The 23,127-nt window shown below is 41.6% G+C and overlaps 1 protein-coding gene across 2 annotated transcripts in view; it reads right to left on the reverse strand.

The window, feature by feature from the left end:
* LOC144770573 (AP-2 complex subunit alpha-1) overlaps nucleotides 1-23,127 on the reverse strand; it is a 279,721-nt gene that overhangs the window by 170,364 nt on the left and 86,230 nt on the right. For both annotated transcript variants that reach the window (XM_078655212.1, XM_078655211.1), the window contains exons 4-8: nucleotides 16,038-16,231; nucleotides 15,468-15,597; nucleotides 4,608-4,709; nucleotides 4,033-4,141; nucleotides 3,113-3,263 (exon numbers count right to left, since the gene is read on the reverse strand). In XM_078655212.1, coding sequence (XP_078511338.1) covers nucleotides 3,113-3,263; nucleotides 4,033-4,141; nucleotides 4,608-4,709; nucleotides 15,468-15,597; nucleotides 16,038-16,231 — 686 coding nt within the window. The remainder of the gene's footprint in view (nucleotides 1-3,112; nucleotides 3,264-4,032; nucleotides 4,142-4,607; nucleotides 4,710-15,467; nucleotides 15,598-16,037; nucleotides 16,232-23,127) is intronic.

The raw sequence follows: 23,127 nt of genomic DNA on the forward strand, positions 1-23,127 counted from the left end.
TGCCTTCTTGGAACTGTGGGGGCAGGTGTTGTATAATTTGTTCTAGGGTGTCGTAGTGCGCCCTATCATAACGCGCCAGGAGCGCCTGTGTATTTGCGATGCGCCAAAAGTTTGCCGCCTGTGCAGCCACTCTTTTGCCTCCTGCCTCAAGCACTTTGGACTCCTTGTCCGGGGGAGGAGCTTCACCCGTTGTCTGGGAGTTGGCACGTTTCCTGGCATTGGCAACCACAAGAGAGTCCAGTGGCAACTGTCCCCGGATGTAGACGGGGTCCGCAGGAGCAGGCCTGTACTTCTTTTCAATGCGAGGGTTGACCACTCTAGCCCTCGTAGGCTCCTTAAAAATGTCTCCAGCATGTTTGAGAACACCTTTCAGCATAGGAAGTGTTTTTACTGTCCTCTCAGATATGGCAAAGGTGTCAAAAAGGAAGTCTTCCTCAACCGGGTCGGCATGCATGTCCACATCATGATTGGCCGCCGCCCGTTCAATTAGTGCATGAAATCCTGCTGAGTCCTCAGTCGGGGATGCACGTGCATTAAAGGTCTGCGGGTCTTGGCCCGCCCCCTGGGTGTTTTGGTCACCAGAGTCGTCGTATGAATCTGGTTGTACATCAGGGTCATCGATGGGGAAATTGTACTGTTCATCCTCATCATCTTCCTCACCCACAGAGTGTTCTGGGGAGGGAGTAGGGCTCCGTCTTGGAGGAGGCTGAACCGGCTCCGTGAGGCCTACGGCGTCAAGGGGCACCCTCTTCTTCTTCAACGGGATGACGTAGGGGTCCACCGGCTCCGAAGTGATCTTCCGTTTATAGAGGGTCAGCTTGCCGGTGGCAGCATCGATGAAATGCTCTGAATCGTCCACCGATTCGAGTACACGACGTGGAAGAGGGTCTGGCAGTGAGGAAACCTGCTTCGGAGCCGATTTCGTCGAAAACGCTTTCGGCGCCTCCTTAGGTGGCAAGAGAAAAAGGAGTTTCCCCGAAGGCTTAGCCGGAGCGTCCTTTTGCGGCTGCGGTGATGGCATCGGAGCCGATGGAGCAAGGGCCTTCTCCCTGATTCTCTGCAGTGACTCCGCAATAGGGGACGGTACACTGCCAGTTGGTTTTGTCGCCGACAAGGATGCTTTGAGCGGTCCCTCGGATCCGACGCCCTCGCGGGCCTTGTGCGGTTTGGGCGCGGAAACCTTCTTCGGGTCCTCCGAATCTTGAGGCCGGGGCGCAGACTTCTTGGGCGTAGCCTCTTTGGAGCCGACCTTGGCGGGCTTGGACGGCGCCGGAGCCGTTGATCCGAGCCGACTATCTTTCTTGGGGGCCCCTTCATCGGGCGTCGGCTTCGATTTCGGAGCGTCGGAATCGACCGACTTCCTCGGCTTCTGCGGACCGGAGGTCGACGGAGCCGACGGGGTGACGGGCACCGACTTCTTCACAGGCACGGCAGCCATCTTAGGAACACTCGAGTCCTTTGGTTTCAGTTTCGATTTCGGGTCGGCCATTTTAGGTGTTGACGACCCCGACGGTTTCAGTTTCGGTTTCGAAACATCGTGCCCAGCAAGTGAGTCCGAAGCCGGGCCTGAAGGCGGGGCTGTGGCTTGCGGCAACGGGTCCAGGGTAAGGCCGACAGGCGATCCCGTGTCCCGGTCGTCCTCGAAACTTTCGGGGCAGAGCTCGTCCGCAGAGCTGTCCGCCGCGGCCCCATAAATTTCATCGTCGTCTCCTACCTCTTCGACGTACTCGAGGACCGGACCCGCGACTCCGTCGTCGTCACCCGGATCCGCCTCGACCTCCGACTGTGAGGGGGAGATTTGTAGAAGGTGACCCTGGACCTCTTCTTCCGGGTCGCCGAAGATGTTCTCCGGATCCGGGGCCGCTTGCCTAGCTTCCAAGCGCACCGCGCGCCGAAGCTTGAGAGTTTTCTTGGAGCGGAACTGTGCACAGGCCTTGCACTTGCCGTCGTCGTGGTCCGGTGAAAGGCACTTGTTACACACAGGGTGTAGATCGATGTGTGGGTACTTAGACCCACAGAGCGGGCAGTACTTGAACGGGCTCCGCTCCATGTCCGTAAAGGCTTGCTGTCGTGTCGCGATGAGAAGGCCTCAAAGTTTAGAAAGCGAAGAAAACTCCGCTTATTCCGGCTTCAAGAGACGGAAGACTCGAGACCGAGCGCAGACAATACCGACGCAAGAAAATCGAGGCCTTTTGGCCGGTAAAAGATAGTTTTACTTGGTTCCGACAGTAAGACGTCGAAACCACATCCGAACCCAATGGCGGAAAAAAACAATCTGGGGATGGAGCCGATGCCCATGCGCACTGTAGTCCAGGGGAGGAGCCACCTATCTCAGGATACTTCGAAGACTCTTCCAGGACAACAATGTGCAATCATCCGAGCCCAACACTAGGCGGCGATCTAATGCTAAGATATGAATTTAGCAGCCCACATGCCTCGAACTGGTCTGGTGAACATAAGATGGCCACTTTCATTCAAATGAGTGTACTACAATACATTATGTTCCAAAACACATTCCATCACTGGGTACAGGATTGAAGCACTATTAAAGGTAGACTCAGAAGTGGTCATTAGAAGGGGTTTGAAAAAGGTCCTAGCAGAGGATTCAGAACAGGCCTTAGTGGGGAATTCATAACAGGACTGAGTGGGGGGGAATCAAAACTAGTCTTTATGGTGGATTCAGAACCGGTATAGGACTTAGTGGGGATAACGGAACAGGTCTAGGTGGAGGACTCAGAACAGGTCCTCGTGAAGGATTAAGAACAGCTTCGATGAAGCATTTAAAAGAGGTCCATGCTGTTGAAGGACTCACAATTAGTCCTAGAGGAGGATTCAGAACAGGTTTTACTGGGGATTCAAAACAGATCTGCAAGGAGGATTCAGAACTGGTTCTAGTGGAGAATGACATACACGACATCTGTTGGCCCCCCTTTAATAATATATTTATCCTCCTTATCCCTTTCTCAGTACAGTTTCTGTGGTTCCTTAGCGCCGGGACGCCTCTTTGCTGGGGCAGCTGTTGCGCTTTATCAAAATGTTAACATAACATAACATAACGTAAGAGGAAGATTCAAAAGAGGTCCTAGTGCAGAATGTTACAGTGAAGCCTCACCTGTCATAATGGATGATAAGGCTGATAGCCTCAAACAGGATGGCATTCTTGGCATTAGAGTGCTGAACCTTCTTGGACTTGGGTGGCTCCTGAGCTTTGTTGAGAATGGTCTCCAAACACTCAACCAGCCGTCCCTTCACAGCAGCATCCTCTGGAAGAGATGAGGCACATGACAAGGATTTAGAGTAGAACATATATAAATATAAACAGGTGAAAACAAGAATCAGGCAATGTTGTGAAGTGATGTGAGTGCCAACAGAAGGCATGTCATTTTGTGAATGATTATCAGGTAGCGAGGAGGACAGAGAATGCAAAAAGTGCACAGGAAAGATGGAGATCAATAGAGAACAAGATTCACCACAAAGAAAGAATACCTGGTAAAAGAGGATATTTTTAGAGAGGCCCACAAATAAGCACATATCAATAATAAGATTTGAAATCACTTGCAGATTTATAGTCAAGGTTCAATACACAAAAGGAAATCCCCTAATGTGGGGATGGCCCCATAGACAATATGAATGCTATTAAGCATAAAATGCCTTTCTTGAAAAAGGAGCTAAGACCTGTAGGGCAGGGCTACTCACTACATGAGGGGAAAATGTTCACAAAGGGCCTCTAAGAGAAGAACGGAATCCAGAAAAGTCTGTTGCATTATAATGAAAAGGTATGTAACGTTTAATGGTTTTTAACATTTCAACAAATGTTAAAATGTTGAATTCAATATTTGTTACATTTATGACTGCAGCTCAATTGCTTGAAAAAACAACAAAAAGATTGTCTCCATATCAACAAAAAAGGGTTCTTTGTGAAGTTCTTGCAGTTGTATGTAGCTGAATCTTGCAAGAATGTGATGTCTATTGAATAGAGGGAACCCCACTTTATACGGGCCTACACTGAACAGCTGGACAATATGTAGTTACCTGGAGGAGGGTAACACTGGAGAAGGCGAAGCAGTTTCACGGAAAGCCAAGGAGCTGGTACAAAGTAATATGTGTAGTCTTGGAGGTCTGTAGAAGCTGATGAGACAATCTGTATAGTACAAGAGAAAATGCTTCATCAGATGGCATCATATTTTAGCTGAGCTCATTCTTCTCTCGAAGAAGACACAATATTGTGAATTTTAATATTTCAGCTGGAGCTACATCTTTTACTCCTGGTTGTATATTCAAAATCAGCAATAATGATATACATTCCCCATTAAACACAACATGAAATGTATCCCATTTCTGCATGTGGTGGAAAGGCAATTTCTGAGTTGGTAGAAAATATATATTTGCTATCTCACATACGTTCCCCCCACACAAAAGTTGTCATAAATGTATAAAAGGAAGGCAGTGTATAAACCCACATAGATTCAGAACACAAGAATAACGAGGAAGTAAACACACATCTACATTCATACATAATTTCATTGTATTTTCCTTCAATTATGATCTCACAAAACTATCTTAACGATTGTGTTTTTAAAACGCAAACTCGGAGGTGTGAGACATACCCTACTGAGACGAGACACAGCCAGTGAAACACATGTCTTGAAGTCATCAGGATTCTTCCTACAAAGGCAGGTAATGAGACTGACAGCTGCTGTGACCACTCCCTAGAGGGAAAGAGCGAACAAGCATCATGAACTATTTGAAGAGACCTAGGGCAGGAAACGAATCCCAAGAAAATGATTCCCAAAGTCAGTTAAGGAGGAACAGGTCCTTGTCTGATTTTCAGGATGTCTAAATAATATTAACAAAATACATTTATCCTTAATGGGACTCATTAAAGGTTTCAGCTGATTATCATAAAAATCAGTCATGGATCTAACACTTGTGAACAGACAACAAACACTCCTGTCCTAGCACACACCTTGTTTAGACACATACTTGGTTCTTGGTTAGAAAGCTATACATGACACAAAACTGCAAAGTAGGTAAAAGATACACACTGGAATGGTAGGAAGAAGACCACAGAGACACATCTGGACAGAAAGGCCTCTTGTCTGATTGGCGATATAAACTCTAAGACAAACAAAGGGACTCGATTCTTTATAGATTCCTTATAAAGCATCACTTGACCTCTTGACACTGAATACATGGTGAGGAGTAGGGATAGCATGGAGGGCAGGCAACAAGGAACACACTTCCCTACAATATCCTCCAATACAAATATCCTGTGCACAATTACATGCTGTCTAACAGCCCTTAGCATATTAACAAGAATTGTGCCACATTTTTCTATTTGTTCCATGCTTTTGTGTATCCTTTCAAACGAAAGAACAGCAGGTACTGAGGAATCAGACAGTTACGTTTAATGATGATGCCCATCCAGGACAGAGATCTGGTATGCACTGCATGCACACGTATGTGTGTGTGTGTTTTTATAGTGGAGAAGTGTGGCTCACCGATTAGAGCGTGAGACCCTGAGGCAGAGGTCTGGCCCGGGACCAGGGTTCAATTCCCGATGCGGCAGGGTCTTGGGCTCAATGTCCACGGACTCGATAATTCTCGCCTAGGTGCCTACTCTAATCATGGGTCCCACTCTGCAACTCTGGGCAATAGCTTGCTTAATCTCCACAACGGCCCCGAAAGCGCTAGGATGCCTGGCCTCACCTTGGAGAGGCCCAGTAAGGGGGCATCTCACAGGGAAAGCCAGGAAGGGTTCCACAGCGGTATACAGCGCCAAGATACCTTTCAGGTGATAGTGCGCTTTACAAGTATACACACATTTACATAGTAGAAGAAACCACCACTGATATATCTGCTGGAGTCAAAATCATAATTTTTGCTGTTTCACTCAGTCAATGACTTTCGGCAGAAGAGAAAATTGTAAAGAAGAAAAACATCTGACCGGTTTATAAGAATTCCATCTTTTTCTGTGGTTCCTTCCATTTTCCTAACCTGGAGTGTTGGTATCTCTGACCTCTGGGCAGTCTGGGTCTGCCAAACAGGTTCCAACTACATGTGACCAGCAATTGTGCTGCTCTTTAATACAATTGAAGGTCAGCCATACCCAATCCACTGTTGTATAACGCTTGTCTACAATTATCTGAGGATATGATGGATGGACGGTTCTCCCAGAGGAAGGAAAACATCACAGACGAGAGATATCAAAATCAGCTGTTAGGGATAAATGGATAATCAATGGAAAATTTTGTTGGACCTACAAGTAACTTGGTGGGTTCATCATTTTAAATAGGCCACTCAAACCAGTACATGGATTGGTAGTGAGGCCCACGTTGGAGGTCTGCGATCATGGCATTCCTAAGGAGGGACATGTTAAGGCTCCATGTTAGACTTGGTTCACAGGAGATTTGTATACCCAGGTATTTAAAGCGTAGTCACTTTGTGGGTATTAATGTCTGCCGGTATGTGGTGTTTCATCGTCACATAGCAGAATCAGCAAGAATTACTTTGATTTATGGGAGGTAGCATGGGCCCGGGATATGTAGATTAGATAGGAAGATGAGTACATCAACCACATATAGCACTATTCTTTCTTCGGGTCCCTAATCCCATCTCCACCCCTGTAATTGTGTGTCACATCTAACAAGCCTGGCCAAAGTTTGATTGCCAAGGTAAAAAAGAGAAGGAAAGGAGGCATTACTGCTTAGTTCTATTTCGAACGAGAAAGGTGTTGGATTAAACAGTATAGATTAGTTTCTTTGCTTGGGGCTCTGAGTATAGCAAGTCTATGTATCTACGCATCGTCGGTCCTAAGCTAATTTTTCCCAGCACCTTCCAGTCCACCAAACCGAAGGCTGTTTCAAAATAATCCCCACACAGATGTGATTCAAATTATCAACAGTAATTGGCACATCCTTAACTGCAATCCCACTTGTATAAATACTTTAGCTAAACCTCTATTTGCACATAAAAGAAACAAGAACATTAAGGATTTGATTGTCCACTCGAGATTTGACAATAAATCTATTAGTAGTGGTCCCTCTCAGCCATCCTTGTTGAATAATCTTCCTGTACGTGGGACAGTGCCTTGTTCCTCGTGTAAATCATGTGCCAACATTTTGAGAGGTGAAAATTACACTCATAATGGTTTTTCTACGAAGGCATGTGACATTTGGAATTGTAAAACCACAAACATTATATATTTCATCTTATGTCCCTGTGGCTTAGGCTACGTTGGCGAGACCATCCTAGTTCGCCCTACTGAACATAGATCTGCCATTAGAACGGGTAAACTTGTAGCACCTCTAGTTAAACATTTTCTAGAAAAACAACATAAACCAGACGAATTTCAATGGCGTATCTTGGAGAGAATTAGAATACCTGACAGCAAAGGTGGTTGCGCCATTCGTAAAAAGAGAGAAGTGTATTGGATTTTTGTTTTTAATACTTTCTCTAAGGGATTGAACAATGAAATCCCTTGGGAGAACGCAATATTCTGAATATCCCGCTTCCTGCTCCATATATGTCACTTCTTGCTCTGTATAGGATAATTGCTTATACCTAGATCAACTAATGTTATGTCCTCTGCTTCATTGTAGGTTATTATACCCACTTAATACAAATCCCTTCATATCTGGGTTATTGTCTGCTTGGTTTCTCATTAGCAGATAGAGTTCGATATTACATTTCTATTTTTCCTTAATTCTTGTTGATGTCACTTTTGTGTACCACTGTAAAAGGACACTATTATGTAGCCTATAATTCATGTATTTTTTGTGAAGTTTATTAATATCGAATACTATTGTATTGCTAATCTGTGTATGGTTCCTTTCATCTACCAACACTAGGCTATTGAATATTCCTCTTCGAGGCACTAGGCTATTGAATATTTTTCCTCGAAGTATTAGGTTATTGAATACTCTTTTTCGAGGTATTGGTCCTACTTTACCTCTTATGTCACCATTTGACATGGAGGTGATTGCCCCTTTAAAACGTACTGATAAGACGTGATAGTTATGTCTACTGCACACCGATTATTTATATTAATCAATCCCGGTATATTAGGCATAAATAGTATGACACACTTTACCCTAGGGTAGCACTATACCTTTAATTAAGTTCAATAGTCTATCATGTGACTCCCACCCGGAAGATATTTAAACTTCCGCCGGGCATGCCCCGTTCACTATCACCCTCACGGAAGCGGGACGCCGTCAGCCATCTCCTGTGTTTGTTGTTTCTTCGGTAAACATCCTTCATTATCGCGGGAAGTTTAGATACGGGTGGCTACTGCTTCGCAGCAAGCTCACGTTATAGTGCTCTGCCAAGCGAATATATACTGGGGATTCTAATATTATATTGGTTTGGTTTCTCTCTTCTTTTTTATCTGTAGACTTGCGTAACTGAAACTTTTGTTGCCCGTCGACCGATAGAAACGTTGTAGCATACCTCCGCCCCACATTAACAGGGTGAAATAGTACGGAAGGTTCATTCCGAAGTCTACGGTTAACTCCTTTGCTATATTTGGATGTTACCCTTGCAATCTCGATTGGTGAGTCTGTTGTCACCTTTATATTCGAACTAAGTTTCTGTATCTTTAACTTGATACATCTATATGTAACCCACGATACCTTGTCTCTTTCTTTGTGTAGATAAAATCGCTGCAACCACCTCGGCATATTCCGCTCGAGAATACGAATTTTTATCCTTACCAACTGCCTTCGAAACTTTGTTTTTAAATTTAAATACAGTCTCAAATAGTGAGGTGAGATTACACGATTTAAATAAAGATCGGATTTAGCCGCCATTGGTTATTAGATTTGTCTAGGGGTCCTAATAGATTATTTTTATTTGATAAATAGGTGATTGTACGATTGAATTGAAGATCGCATTGAACCTTTTTCTACGCTTCATAGTACATAGGTCCTCGACATATCCAATAAAAGACCTAGGACACGTTTATTCTTCCTTCCTTTTAAAGTAAGTTAGTTTATATAAAATACCACATAATGTGTACTCTATAACAATTTAATTGATTTAGAGCTACATCAAGTTTAGTCTCTATACTTAATTCATTTGCAATGGCTAAATCCATCTCCCTACTATGACTTTTTATATCAATTTATTGTGATGTTATTTAATTTTTTGATGTACCAAATCATTTGAAATTGTGTTGTAAATGACTGCTCTGTAAATGACTGTTTGGTTTCGGACTATTCTGTTGGCCGTTTATATCTTTTTACAACTTCAAGTGTTTGAGTTATTCAAGTGTGCTATTAGGGGCTAGTTTTTCAACTATGGAGGACATTAATTAACTTTTTGTATGCAAAATGTAGCTCGAATGTATTTGATATATAAAGTTATGTTTTTGTATGTATATTAGATTATGTATTGTTATTTATTTATGTTTTCTGTTTTCTGTTATATGTTTCAGAATTCTTTGAGGCTCCTGAAGAAGGCGTTCCTTTAAAACGCCGAAACGCGCGTCGACTATATTATTTTGCCACTTTTTTAACTGTGTACCACCCCTTTATTTTAATTGATTGTAATTTTTGTCAATTTGTGTAATACTGGTTTTATTTTAATTTCTGTATTTTCATTGTGTATTTAATATGCTGAACATGAATATTGTTTGTATAATTTATTGTTGTTTATTAAATAGTATATGATTTTATTATTATGCTTATTTCTTATGTCCTCCTAATTTCACTAGCTCCCTCTGTTATTATTATAATTGCCTAGGAATTGTTGCACATACATTATTTTCCCTGTCCTAGGAACTATATTCCCTATTCAGGGGGTCCTTGTTTTTCACATATATTCATTTTGGTGCCATTCTAATAATGTTCTTCTTAACTAAAATAGTTGAGAATTTTCAGATGTTCATTTCTTGACTTTAATATTTTTTTGTCGTCACTGTTACTGCATCACATTTTCCGTCATGGAAGCCTCACCGACTGCTTATTCCAGGCTATTAAATGTAATCAGTGTTCAGCCACAGATCATATCAGAGCCAACACCTTTCTACCGTGTAGTTAGGAAGCTGATTGCCTGTACAGTTGCCCGAATGATTGTCCCTTTTAAGCTTAGCTGTGGATATCTGGATGAACTGAATATTTCTGCAGGTACGTCACAGTTTGTGACACTCTAAAAAGGGATCTGAATTATGTCTCCCTTCAGAGCACATGATAGGTAGGCTTAGAGAGATCGGCCAGTGTCTCTGATTGTTTATGTTTAGGGTTCTGGACCGCCTAACTCGTAATTTCAGGTAGTTGAGCTATCCAGTACCAACTCGCCCGACTGATTTCCAAGACACTCTAATGTAAAGCCTCACATGAAACACTATGAAAATTAAGCAACTATCTGTCCCAAAACCGGTAACAGCCATCTGGTTGCAGCTCGAGGACTGGTTCAAAGAAAGTATGTTTCCGGTGGATAGAAAAACAGTCTTTCCAAATGAGAGGGATGTCTTTATGCCATGGGTTTATCGGATGCCCCGATTTTACCCGACGCCCCATAGCTATTGGATACTATATGGAGTAATGTGGAAATCTGACTTTGGGAGCCAATAACCCATGATACTTAAATACGTCACTACCATCCCCAAGGATTCGAAAAAAGTGTCTGAGCAAAATGTAAAGACTCTCTATGGGTAGTGCTGATTCTTCAGTTTAAATGTTAATACATTTCTATTGCAAACTCTTAAATGTGTGGTACAACCTAATGTACAACCAGTTTTCTATGGTATTCTTTCTCTAACTAGTTTATTAGTGGGAATTAGAATTAGTCCAAATTATTCTTTTGGACTCTTCTGGTGCTCTAGTAAATTAATTTTCCAATCAATAACTTGCCCACCATTTCTACTAAGCAGTACAGAGCCTCTACACCAGCCAGCACACTGAAAAGAGTTGTTTGACTTCATAGGACAATTATTAGGTGGTGTATTTTACAATTTTATGGTTTAACTTTTTTCGAACAATGTTCATCTTTAGTGATGTTTACAGTGCTGGAGAGTGGCTTGCGATGTATCCCCCCCTTAATGGCCCATAGTTGGAAATGAAACAAGAAGTCATTGCTTTGCTTTCCATGAGTGGGGACTTCTTATAGCCAAACAGCCAAAGCATATTGTTTAGGATCAAAGACAACAAGTCTGCATGTTTATTTTGTTTACTGAACAAGTAGGCTCACCACATGCAGCTCAAACTCTTTCACTGCCAGTTTACAGCGACACGGAATGGTTGTGGGAGTAGATTGTCTAATGCTAAAGCAACATGTGTATTTAAAAAAGTATATGATGTTTCAAATTGTATAAGTGATTCATTATTTCAAAACTTTTATTGTTAGTGCAAGCACTCAGAAAATACAGTGAGCTGTAAGTAAGCTTAGCTCACATTGCTGAGGGTGGCTCCAATATAAAAACGTCATTGAATGCTTCTTGATTATTTATAAATGTATTCAGAAAAACTGAAGATTTGAGATCATTTTCTTTCAAAATAAAACACACCCAAAACATCTTTGTAACTTGAACAAAATAAAAAAATACTGTGGAAACTTGCAGACAGTTTTGTTAAATTATTGTACAATTTGTTTGCTTTAAAAACATAATGTATCCAAAACAAAATCTGTAAACTGAACAAAGCAGAGAAAACACAGACTCAGTTTTAGTAAGTTATAAAGCACTTTTAAGAACAACTTAGAATACCATATCTCTAATGCATCTTTAAAACCTGTTTGGTGGACTATCAACGTAAACCATCATGGCAAATACATAAAAATAATAAAATAAGTCATATTCTTACAGAAAGTCACAAAAGTGCACCCAAAGGTCTGACACTCTCCACGGGTGCAGTATATTGACTTTTGGGAATTCACCAGAGGTTTCAGAAGTAGGCCTGGAAACCTGCAACAGTTGTAGGTTTCCACAATACTCCTAATACAAATTCAGGAATTTCATTTTTACATTAGCAAATACACATAAATGTATTTGTTGTTGTAAAAATCTACAAAGTACAAATGTATTCATTAAAACTTTTTTGATTTTTCTCCTTTCCCTATACCCCCACTTTTTATTTAATGGTCAAAATCCCTACTTATCCTGGATAACGTTTTATTCCTTCCCTCTTCAGTTGTAAATTTTCAACCTTTTCCAGGATGTAAAAGGTTTGGAGAGAAGTTGGTGAATAACCTCAAACTTGTAAGTTTGTAGTTGTACACAAACTCACAATGCATTTCAGGCACTGTAAACAGATTTTGTCACAGAAAAACTTCAAGTGAGTAAATCTTTTATGGGTGCAAAACAAACTTTTACACATATAAGTCAAACTTCCTGTGTTAATACCTTTGAGAATTTGGCCCATAACATTTGGACAACGCCCAGATCTTTCAGAGTCAATCTAAGTGTGTAATGTAAAAGTACACTCCTTGATGTAGCGCTTGATATATTCTCAATTATGACAAACAAGTGAATAGAGGAACAGTGAGTTCAAGTGATATGCCCAAGAATTTCACAATGTGGTCTTGTGGTGAAGGGAAGGTGAGGCAGTGGGTGGTCTCTTTGATATTAATTGTTAACTTTGACACTGGAACTCAAGTATAATATATGTGTTTACTTACAGTAACATTTTGTGAAATCAAGTAAATGGTCAAAAGTAAAACCAATGGACCCAGGATAATAGTATTAGGCCCCAGCTTGAAAAGCTTGCAACTGATTTGGCCTTTTGATTGGCGCTCCTTTTCTCCCTTTTTAAACATTTTTAAGATGACTGTATTGCTGAGGGTGATGTAGCAGTTTCAAAATTTTCCCTACACACTCCATTGCACCTTTTTCACAACCTTAATTCCAGACTGAGAAGCTTTCTCTGGCAGAATGGTAAGGTCAGAATAGCACAACAGAAATGTTTCAAACCTACCTACGAGGAGGTACATGAGTAATGAGAAATGTAATTGCTGGATCCAAAACTCCCTAGACGACGTGCTTCCCAGGAGGCACACCCACAAAAAATGTAGAGCAAAGTCGTCCTAACCAGTATGAATTAACTTTGGCCCCTAACAATAGCACAGGATGCTGAACTCAAGCTACATTACAGCTACTCCCTTTCCCCCCCCCGGACTTAGTCAACTTAGATTCCATCAAGCATTGGGTAAAGTCAGGTTCCCCCTTAGACCCAGCGCCCCCGTGCCTTGTTACCAGTCATAGCAAACATCCTACTAACAGTTCTCGACCTGCTGAACACCTCAATTTCCTCTGGAGTGGTTCCCCCGGCTTGGAAATGTGCTATGGTAAAGGCTCTCTTAAAAAAGCCCAATTTTGACCAGAACAACCTGAGCAACTACCGCCCCATTTCCTTCCTTCCCTGGCTGAGCAAGATTTTGGAAACATACGTCAACTCAGTACTGGTAGAGCTTCTAGAAACCAACAATCTACTCCATCTTTCTCAGACTGGCTTCCGTCCCCAACATGGGACTGTAACCTCCCTCCTAGCAGTAACGGAGGAGGCGAGGAGGATCTTGGATCATGGAAGTTCTGCAGCAATCATTCTTCTCGACCTCAGTGCCGCATTTGACACTGTAAACCATGAAACGTTGATTCTGAGACTTGGGAACCTGCGTGTGTCAGGCAGTGCCATCGCCTGGATACAATCCTTCCTGGGTGACCGATCTTTCCAGGTCTTTGAAGGCGATGTTGTCTCTAAACGGATGCCACTCAGCTGTGGTGTGCCTCAGAGCTCTTCCCCACACTGTTTAATATTTACACAAGTCCCTTGGCAGAGATTGTATGTCCATTCGCCATAAAAATCATCACCTACGCTGATGACACTCAGCTTGTGGTGGCATTAAACCACGCCGAAAAGTCACCAAGCTACCTAGGTAGTTGTTTTGAGGAGGTTGCCAAATGGATGGAACTTTCTTGCCTAAAGCTCAATGGGGCCAAACTGAGCTTATGCTTCTCGGGAACCCCCTCTTCAAACTCGGAGCAACTCTGGCCGAAATACCTTGGCCCTGCTCCAGTCCCAAAAGACTGGATCAAAAGCCTTGGCATATGGCTGGACCGCTCCCTCAGTTTCAACTACCAAGCGGGAAAATCTTTCGGCGGCCTACTACTGCCTGCTGAGGATGCTACCTAAAATTCTAGCTATCGCGCGATATAAATGTCTTTTTCATTTCATTTCATTACATTACAAAAGCTGTCAATATTACAATCTATTACAGAGCAGCACATCTTGTTGTCCAAAATTAATTGTGGGTTGATTGGGATAGGAACCCTACTTATGAATCTGAACAATGGGCTGTCCAAGATACACTGCTGCTTCACTTCCTTTATGGAGGCATGTCAAATTTAGATCTTCCTTCTGCTACCAGGAGAGTACTGAAGATCTGGCATGATATGCTCAAGCTCCTGTGTTGGCGGAGTAGGCTCACCATGGTAACCCTGCAGTGGGTCGGTAACCTTCTCCCACAGTTCACGGGATCTATGGCATTTGATCTGAATAGCGACACTGGAGGAAGTGATGAGAGGGATCCACATGAAATCCTTCAGGGAGTTCCAAACCGAATTCCAACTGCATAGTAGCCAATTCTTTCGATATTTACAGCTTAGGCATTCATTGACACTGTAGGCTGCAACACTCATAGAGTGCCCGGACTTCAAACCCTTGGAAGCAGAAGTGTTATCCAAGAAATGCAAGGAGGGGAACATGTCCTGCATTTACAAATCATTAGTGGCCAACAATCACGATTCTTTCTAACAACATCGAGAGGCCTGGGAGAATGGTCTAGGCAGTCATACGGATGATAAGAAGCCCTTACATTAAGATGTTTTCTCTGTATCTGTTCATTACTTTACAGAGCTCTAATACAGTTAATTCGCCTTTGATAAATACATTTTAAATAAATAAATGTTGCTTCCAATGTTTCTCTTTATAATAAAAATTCCAGGACCACTCAAAGAGACCTTCTACAGCTTATTTAGTAAATATTGTGTGATGAAAAACTGCTGTCAGTGCATAATATTTTGACGCACACTACCAGATCAGACTTCATCAACTACCCAATAAACTGTATGTCTGACGGACTGTCTTTGCAAAGACAGTCCCCCAGACATACAGTTTATTACGAGTACAGGCACTAAAGGGAGGAAGAACGCCTAATGAGCAAACAACACAGGTCAAAGAGGCCACCTAAAGACCAATCTGACTAGCAAGATACACTACTAAAGATAATTATTTAACGTCAGCTAAAAAACTGAATAGATCTGTGTGGAAAAAAGACAGAAATAACGTAAAAAGTGACTGAAGTCTGTCCACAGGCAGATGACCAACAGTAAAATCCTTGGTGGCACATCAGTCCACCTCAATCACAATAACACCTCTGAATGGTGATAGCTGAGCAGGCACAATGCTGTTCTTGTGTACGTAAGAGTGAAGAAACCCCCAGGGGCCCCTGCTCCAACTCTCAAAGAAGCATACCATGTGTTGATCATTCAACAAGTGGACAACTCGCGACGTCCATTCTCCCATGGGCACAAGGTCCGGAGACGTTTTGTAGAGTCGCAGCAGGCAAAGGGCAGCACTCTGCTTTACACTGTCCATTGTATCCCTAAAGTGGAAAGAAGCGTGGCTTGTCATATGCATTGTACACAAAGAGCAAAGTGACATACAAGAAACTCACAAAATATTATGACAAAGCTTTCAGTCAAAACATATCAATGTATAAATAAGAGTCTAACTCCTATTCTCCACACATAAGAACAACAAATGATGAAGAAAATGTGGCACTCACTGCAATGAGTCTACCACATGAAATACTCAAGCAAGAGAAAGGCAATACTTCATCAGTCACAGAGCACAGATGCTAGCACAAGGCATGTAGCCACATATACTACTCTCAGTAGGGCAGCACGATTACAGATCAATGTAAAAGTGAAATAGAAATAAAGTATGAAATTCTAGCGGAGAAAGTACATGGTCTCTTCCATTGTCCACATATTCATCAAGTGGCACACAAACAGACCCTTTATATAATGGGCATCTACTCACCCTGCCACCAGAATCTTTGGGATCTCTGAAGCAAAGGCCTCAGCCATCTCACGGCTGCCCACGTTGGCGATGCAGTGCAGGGATAGGCACATGAAGGTGGGGTTCCGACTGGCCAGGTCATTCTTGATGGCATTGTTTATGAGTCGGATAAGCTCGCTGTTGGAGTTCACCAGGACAGAGATAAACAAGTAGCCCTGTGTCAGGAGAATTGAGTAGAAGACATTTTGTCAAAGATAATTCCACCACATTACTCCTCTCATACTTAACAATCATGGTCATAATGCTTGACAAAGATCACCACTTCCCCTGTCATCAAAATTTCTCCTACTTCTAATTAATGCTCTGGATTTTGATCCCAAGTCAAGAAGCAAGATGCCGCAATTCTTCTAATGCATTTAAAGTCATCAGATCAGATAACAGGGAGCATTGGGAAAGGAGAACTCTTAGAGAACTCTTTATATGCCTGTCAGGTCAGGGCTAAAAAAACAACACAGGAACGTTGTCTCCAAGAGCCAAAGAAGCAGTGCAGAATATAGACAGACATGTGCAAGCACACGGACACAGAAAAACAAGAACCTGGCACACTAGATTTCATCTCCCTTCAGGGCCTTTGATAATGCAAAACTATCACTGGCCAGTGGTTAGCAGATCACGAAGGTGTTTGCCACCCAGAAAATGGCAGAATACCTGGGGTGTGACACCCTTAACCTGTCAGTCTTTTCACCAGCTAGATTTAAGTAATTTAGAAATAAATATCTCCACTCGATTCCACTTGACCTCAAGTTTGCTAAAATGGATGGAGCCTCTCCCTTGAGTGTTCCGAAATGACTGCGATGAAAAATGAATGTTACAAAACAAGACATTATATTGGGTGACAATACTACATCAGTACTATAACACAATAATTTGCCAACACTCCAGTAAACCTGTCCCACTCCCCCTGTGATCTATGCATCCTTCTTGAACATCCCAATTTAGAGGATAGTTGAAGACAGACTTCCATAAAGAACACCACTTTTCAACACAGTAACAATCTACTTCTGCATTCAAAACTAAACAACACCCTTCCATTCACACACTGATGGTATATCAGTCTGTATTGCATTCCACAACCTTTCAGCTAGGTTTGTGCAACACAAACACCACATACATACATTAATAGTTATAGCACATATGTGAAGGAATACAAAGTCACTAATAATTTAATTGGCTTGCAACACCTGCAAGTAAACAGGAGGAAAGGATAGGTCTTTTAAAGTTAGGAAAACTCTCCCATCAGCTATGGCAGCTTGAAAACAGACCAACATCAAAACAAATGTGTATATAGCTGAAACTTCGTCAATTACTGTTAGTTATTTATTGACTAATTTATTATAGGTAGATACACCAGCATGGGTCGGTTTAGCAAGGAAGCCTGGCAAGATACAAATATGATAAATAAGGTGGTGAGAAAGCCCAAACAAGTAGCCAGACAAATATAACTCCTGTAAGTACTTCAAAGAAGCATTATAAAATCGCAGCACAGAATGTACAACGTGAAGATGTTAAGCAGCAATGTGTGAGAATTAATGGGTGAAAAATAATCAAATGTCCATGTTCTAGTCCTTTATAAAGAAATGTGAACAAAGAAATATAAATATGTCATGGGAAGGATAAGTTATTTACCTGTAATCCTAGTTCTCTTCCAGGGGTATCCTCATCAAAGTAATAAGCACTGAATATTCCCGCCCATGTACGGGGACCCCAGAAATAATATAAAAAACTATATATGGAAATCACATATATAAAGCTCCACAAATATGTTTGTACATATATTATTTTTTCTCACACCAATGCAGCTTCCCATAGGAGGCTAAACAATTAAATTACCCATATAAAGATTATTTGTAAACATATAAAAAACACCTGAGGGCAAGTAGCACTTGAACCTTGTTTTTTCTTTTTTTTAATGAGCAGAAAACACTAATATCATAAAAAATGCAAATAAAGCAGACATTGTTAGCCTACAGGCTGCGTTGTAAACCAAAACCATAGAAAATGAAAGCATTTTAAACAAACTGGCACCGTGTCTTTAAGGATACCATGAACCCCAGCTTCCCATCATGCCTCAGGGGTGACAGTTAGGTCAGTTGTTCTTTCTGGCTCCTTCAGTCAGGACCCTGGATTTTCAGCTCCTAACTTTTTTGACTTTTCTGTCAAAAAATTTCTTCTAAATCTTGACGTTTTTCACTTTCACTCGACGTCTTTTGGCTTCAGAGTGCTAGTGCTGCCTTTTTTGTGTACAGATAAGGTTTATTTTTGTTAGAAATGCCTTCCCTTTTTGACCCGTGAAGACTTTGATGACGTCGTAACATCACTCGACAGCGAAGACTTGGTCGTCGAAGGTACCGGTTCCTCCGTTGACGTCAACCAGGGCTCCGTCGACGCCTCGCCACCGGCGTCCGACGTTGAAGCAGGTTACACCGTCGTCGTCTCACCAGCGTTTGAGTCATAGATCTCCGCCGAGGGCAGTTCACCGGTCTTCGGCGTCGAGACATCAGACACCCCCTTCGGCGTCGAGGTAGCAGCATACCACAATGCCGAGACAGAAGACGCCTATGACAACGACGTTAAGATTGACAACTCCATCAACGGGCCATCACCGGTCAACGTCGAGACAGAAGTCTGATGAAACGATGTCGAGAAAGGAGGCGACATCGGCGTCGGATAGGCGTTCGAAGTCTAGGGGACGTTCTACCACATGTTCAAGCCCCCCTTCTAAGAAGAGGAGGACTTCCTCAAGGCAGATGTCTCTGTCCAGGTCCCAGGCAGCACATAGACACTCCAGATCTCAGTCCAAGTGCCCTTCAGGAGAGGCCTCTCCTCCAGTGAGCCTATCATCATCACCTTCAGGCTCTCAGGGTTCACACCGAGCGTCAACATCCAGGTCCCCGGAGTTTGTGATCTCGTCTTCGGACAGCGCAGTGTCAAGGCATTCACCAGCAAGGCCATTGCATGAAGAGGTGAACCCATCTCCTCCGGCACATTCTCCTGAGAGGAGAGAAGGGCAGCAGTCACCTTCCATCAGGTTGTCTCCTAGATGGTACAGACCATTACATCACTGGGCTCCTGGCAAGGACACAGCGCGGGAGTACTCCAGTCCCCATCACAGATCTCCATTGGCTCGTTTGAGTTCCAAAACATCTAAAAAGAAAATTCATATTGCATAGGTTTGCTCTCCACCTTGGCAGAAAATTAATGGTGACCTGAGTTGCAGGCTGTGAGGGGCAACAGAAGAAACACTGTTGCATGTCATATGCATTTGTCCAGCATTTTGAAAAGAACATCGCTTGTCCATTGTTTAATCAGCTCTCAGTCCGGACTTGCAGGCAAGCTGTCAAGGAGGTGCTGAATCCTGCACAAATAAGACTAAACTACCATTTCATAAAATGTATGTCAATCCACGAAACAAAAGTAGGCTTTGTGCAGGACATTTGAGTTTTCACATGGAATTAATTTAAGTACATGTGGGATTTTTTACTTTTAATGTAATCATAGGCAATCACAGGATCTTGTTCGATGTACATTTTTCTGTGTTTTTTCAACACCTAGTATGCTTGTGATGGTCTGTATTGATTCCTGCAAACATATGATTAAATTACAATTACATAAAATCTATGTTCAACTACAAGACATACTGAAGGATATTTGAGCATACACATGTATTTGATCTCAGTACGTGGACATTTGAACTTTTAAAGCATGGATAATAACAGGAACGCGTTTGACACAAATTGTATTAATATTTATTTCTTTGATCAACTTTTATTATGCATGTGATAGTCTTTATTGACTCTGCATGTTTTTGTACAATAGACTTAATAAAAAAACTGTTTACAAAATTAAATAACATTACCAGATTAATACATTTTATACACATAAAAAGCAAAATTGAAAGTATTAAAATGCTCTATAAATGTGAAGGAATTACAGACTGGAAGCTAAAACTGATACCTTGAGCTTGATTCGTAGGAGTTGTGCAAGAACAGCAAACAGGAGCATAGATAATTGATGACCTCAACCGAAGCACTAGTATGCATTGACAAAATGAGAGGATGCATTAGGAGCAAAAAAGACAAAGTGATACACTAGAGTCTAGTATATCACTTTGTCATTTAGAAATAAAACCAAATATTAAACATCTCCAACTTTCTATTTAAAATTAAAATGTTTTTTGTACATTTGTTTGGGAATTAAAGAAAATATTTCATAATTTGTGTATATTTTATGCATATATTTTTCTGTCGTTTTGAATTTATGGAAGGTTCAAATCATGGAAATTGCCTAGGTGGGGTCCCCAGCTTCCAAAAGTGATTCAGTGAGGATGTATAAAATTCCAAAGATTCAGAACCGCTGTGTTACAGCAAATGCTAATGAAAATACTTTAACACCCATGAACTACTTTGTTTGCTGAGATTGGTTAAGTAAGGAAAAGATAGCTGAACAAAATAATTAACAGAAGCCCAGATACATCTGGAATCCGGGTGGACTAACTCTGGAATTAAACAAACATTCTCCAATTGTTTCAGCTTCGTGAGTGCATCTGGTTATTTGTCTACCTGACTATCAGAGTCATGGAAAGGTTCAGTTATGCAGTTGAGCCACAATGAAAGGCTCCTTAATGGAGGCTTGGAAATTAAAGGCCAATAGCCTTACAAGATGTGGTGCTAAATATGATAAATTCAATGTAAGATTGCTTTGAGCAGAATTATCTGAATAAGTAAATGATAAAAATGTATCAGCATTTCACCAAACCAGTGATCCCCAAGACCATAATCCTCCTCGGAGGCTGCTAATCTATAAATATGCAATTAGCGGAAATGATTTATTTAATACGTGTTTTATTGACTTTAAAGCAGCTTTACACGACATAGACAATGCTCACTAGTGGAGCAAACTGAGAGGCTGGTTTGTACCAATGATATTCTTATGAACAACAACTTTCATAGAAGTGTTCAATTTTTTGACTGAATGGGGGAAATTGCTGAAGCTACAGAAATTGTATAACCAGTAACAATATGCAACTTATGTATCAATAAGAGGTCATCGAGAATGTCCATACTACCCTAAACTACCCTCAAATTAAAATGCTGTATCACTCTGTGTGTATTTTATGTAGGCCAGGCATGCATTTTTCGATTTAATATAAAATGTCATTGTTCAGTAAAACTGTTATGGTGATCTTATGGTTTTAATGACTACACAATAAATTATCATATTCATTTATTCATTCGTATATATGCACATTTCAGGCAATGTAATAGCATGAATGTTCATGGAGTGTGTGTTACACTACAAAAAGTGGCCCGTTAGAGGAGCCGTAATCCACTCCTATGCCCAAGTAGCTGAAAAGGCAAAGCTTCTGCCATTGATACCATAAATACATTTTTAATAAATGTTAATGCTATGGCTTTAACCTGTTCACAAATGAAAATTATTAAAGGCCTGGTCCAACTGAAATCCCTTTAGTTCCTAGAGAAAGTGCTAAATACAGAAAAGAGTATCCATCGATGTTACTCCACCATACCATTCTTATGGTGGGAAGAATTACACCAATAGCTTCTACTCAGGTTTAAGCTCTTTCTACAGAAATCATAAGATTTTCAATTGCCACTGCACCTTGAAAGTGAATCAGTCATAAAAATTCCCAATTGGTATTGGAGTCAGTGAAGAAGAGGAAGCATGCCATGGGCATAATGCTATTAGTTTAGGCAATAGCTAACAAAGGAAGGAACCTGTAGAAGAAAAGATTTGCACATGAAACAATTCTCTCATGACAAATTAAATCCGTACACAACCCACCCAACTTTGTAACTTTCTGGTCAATCTCAAATACATCAAACTCTGCTTCAGTTCTAACCGTTCGTAGAGGGAAATAATCTGCTTAATTCCTTCCAGCCTGGCTTCAGACTGACAGAGGCACTGAGTCAGTTGCTCTATCTATACCTGGCCACATCAGACAGAAAATTGCCAGGGTGCTGTTAGACTGGTCTATGGTATTCAAAACAGGAGACTACAAGCTGTGGCAAAGCGTGTAGCCAGCTTGGCAACAACATTCTGGAGTGGTGCTGAGCAGACTTCTGCAGCTACCACTTCCCCTTTCAGGTCTTCCCCATGCTTACTTAGTGCTAACCATAGCCCTTTCACCTTTAGTTTGGTAAACGTTAAGTGCTCCCAACGATCCCTCTAACTGTAATTGTTAATGTATTTAATGTATTTATATAGCTCTTAAAACATCTCAGGAGGCATTCAAGTGCTTTTTCGGCGAGTAGAAAACTACTCCGAAACCCAGGGCGACATAATGATCCTTAGGAAGGCCACCTTCAGAACAATCTGAACTGAAGTATTTTGTAACACAAATAAGACTGTTTACACTGAACTGAGGAAAGTAGTAATAGAATTAATGTTTTGTTTTCTTCCCAGAACTGGCGATATTGCTGAGACTTACTCATTAAAATTCTTGTTTTTTGAGAGGGAAAGAGCTATACCAACAAACAGCTGGTTGTTCATCTGTTTTCACCACTTCTGACTTATGAGAAAGTCTAGGTTACTGCATACAGGTTATCCAGCTGTGACTCTTTGCCATACAATCCCCATATGCAGTAACCCAACACCAGATTCTCAGGTTTCTGCATGAGTTCTATTTGACAAAGGAATAATAATAAAGCAACAGGAAGTAGAAGCCATGTTTTCATCTTGGGTCATAGAGATAACTATTTCCATATCTGGCAGATTACCAAACAGTAATGACGAAACTGGAGCCAAGTCCTTAGCTGCTTGATGGTGGAGAAGCTTCCAAAACAGAAGCTGTAGGTATGGACCTTTCTCTGTGCTCTCTGTTACATTATTATGCAATGGGACAGAATTACCCCTTGCACTACCCCTGTATTTATATAATGGATATTCCAAAAAGCAAGCTGAAGGCCCCCTCGCCGGTTTGTGGCATGCCTTATCATGGAGCCCATTTCTTACCCTTATGTATAGAGCTGTACTATACTGGTGGACTTCGCACCAAACCTTATATGTATTGGAACAATAGAGTAAAGTTACT

Source organism: Lissotriton helveticus, chromosome 7, assembly GCF_964261635.1.
Source record: "Lissotriton helveticus chromosome 7, aLisHel1.1, whole genome shotgun sequence".
Lineage (NCBI taxonomy): Eukaryota > Metazoa > Chordata > Amphibia > Caudata > Salamandridae > Lissotriton > Lissotriton helveticus.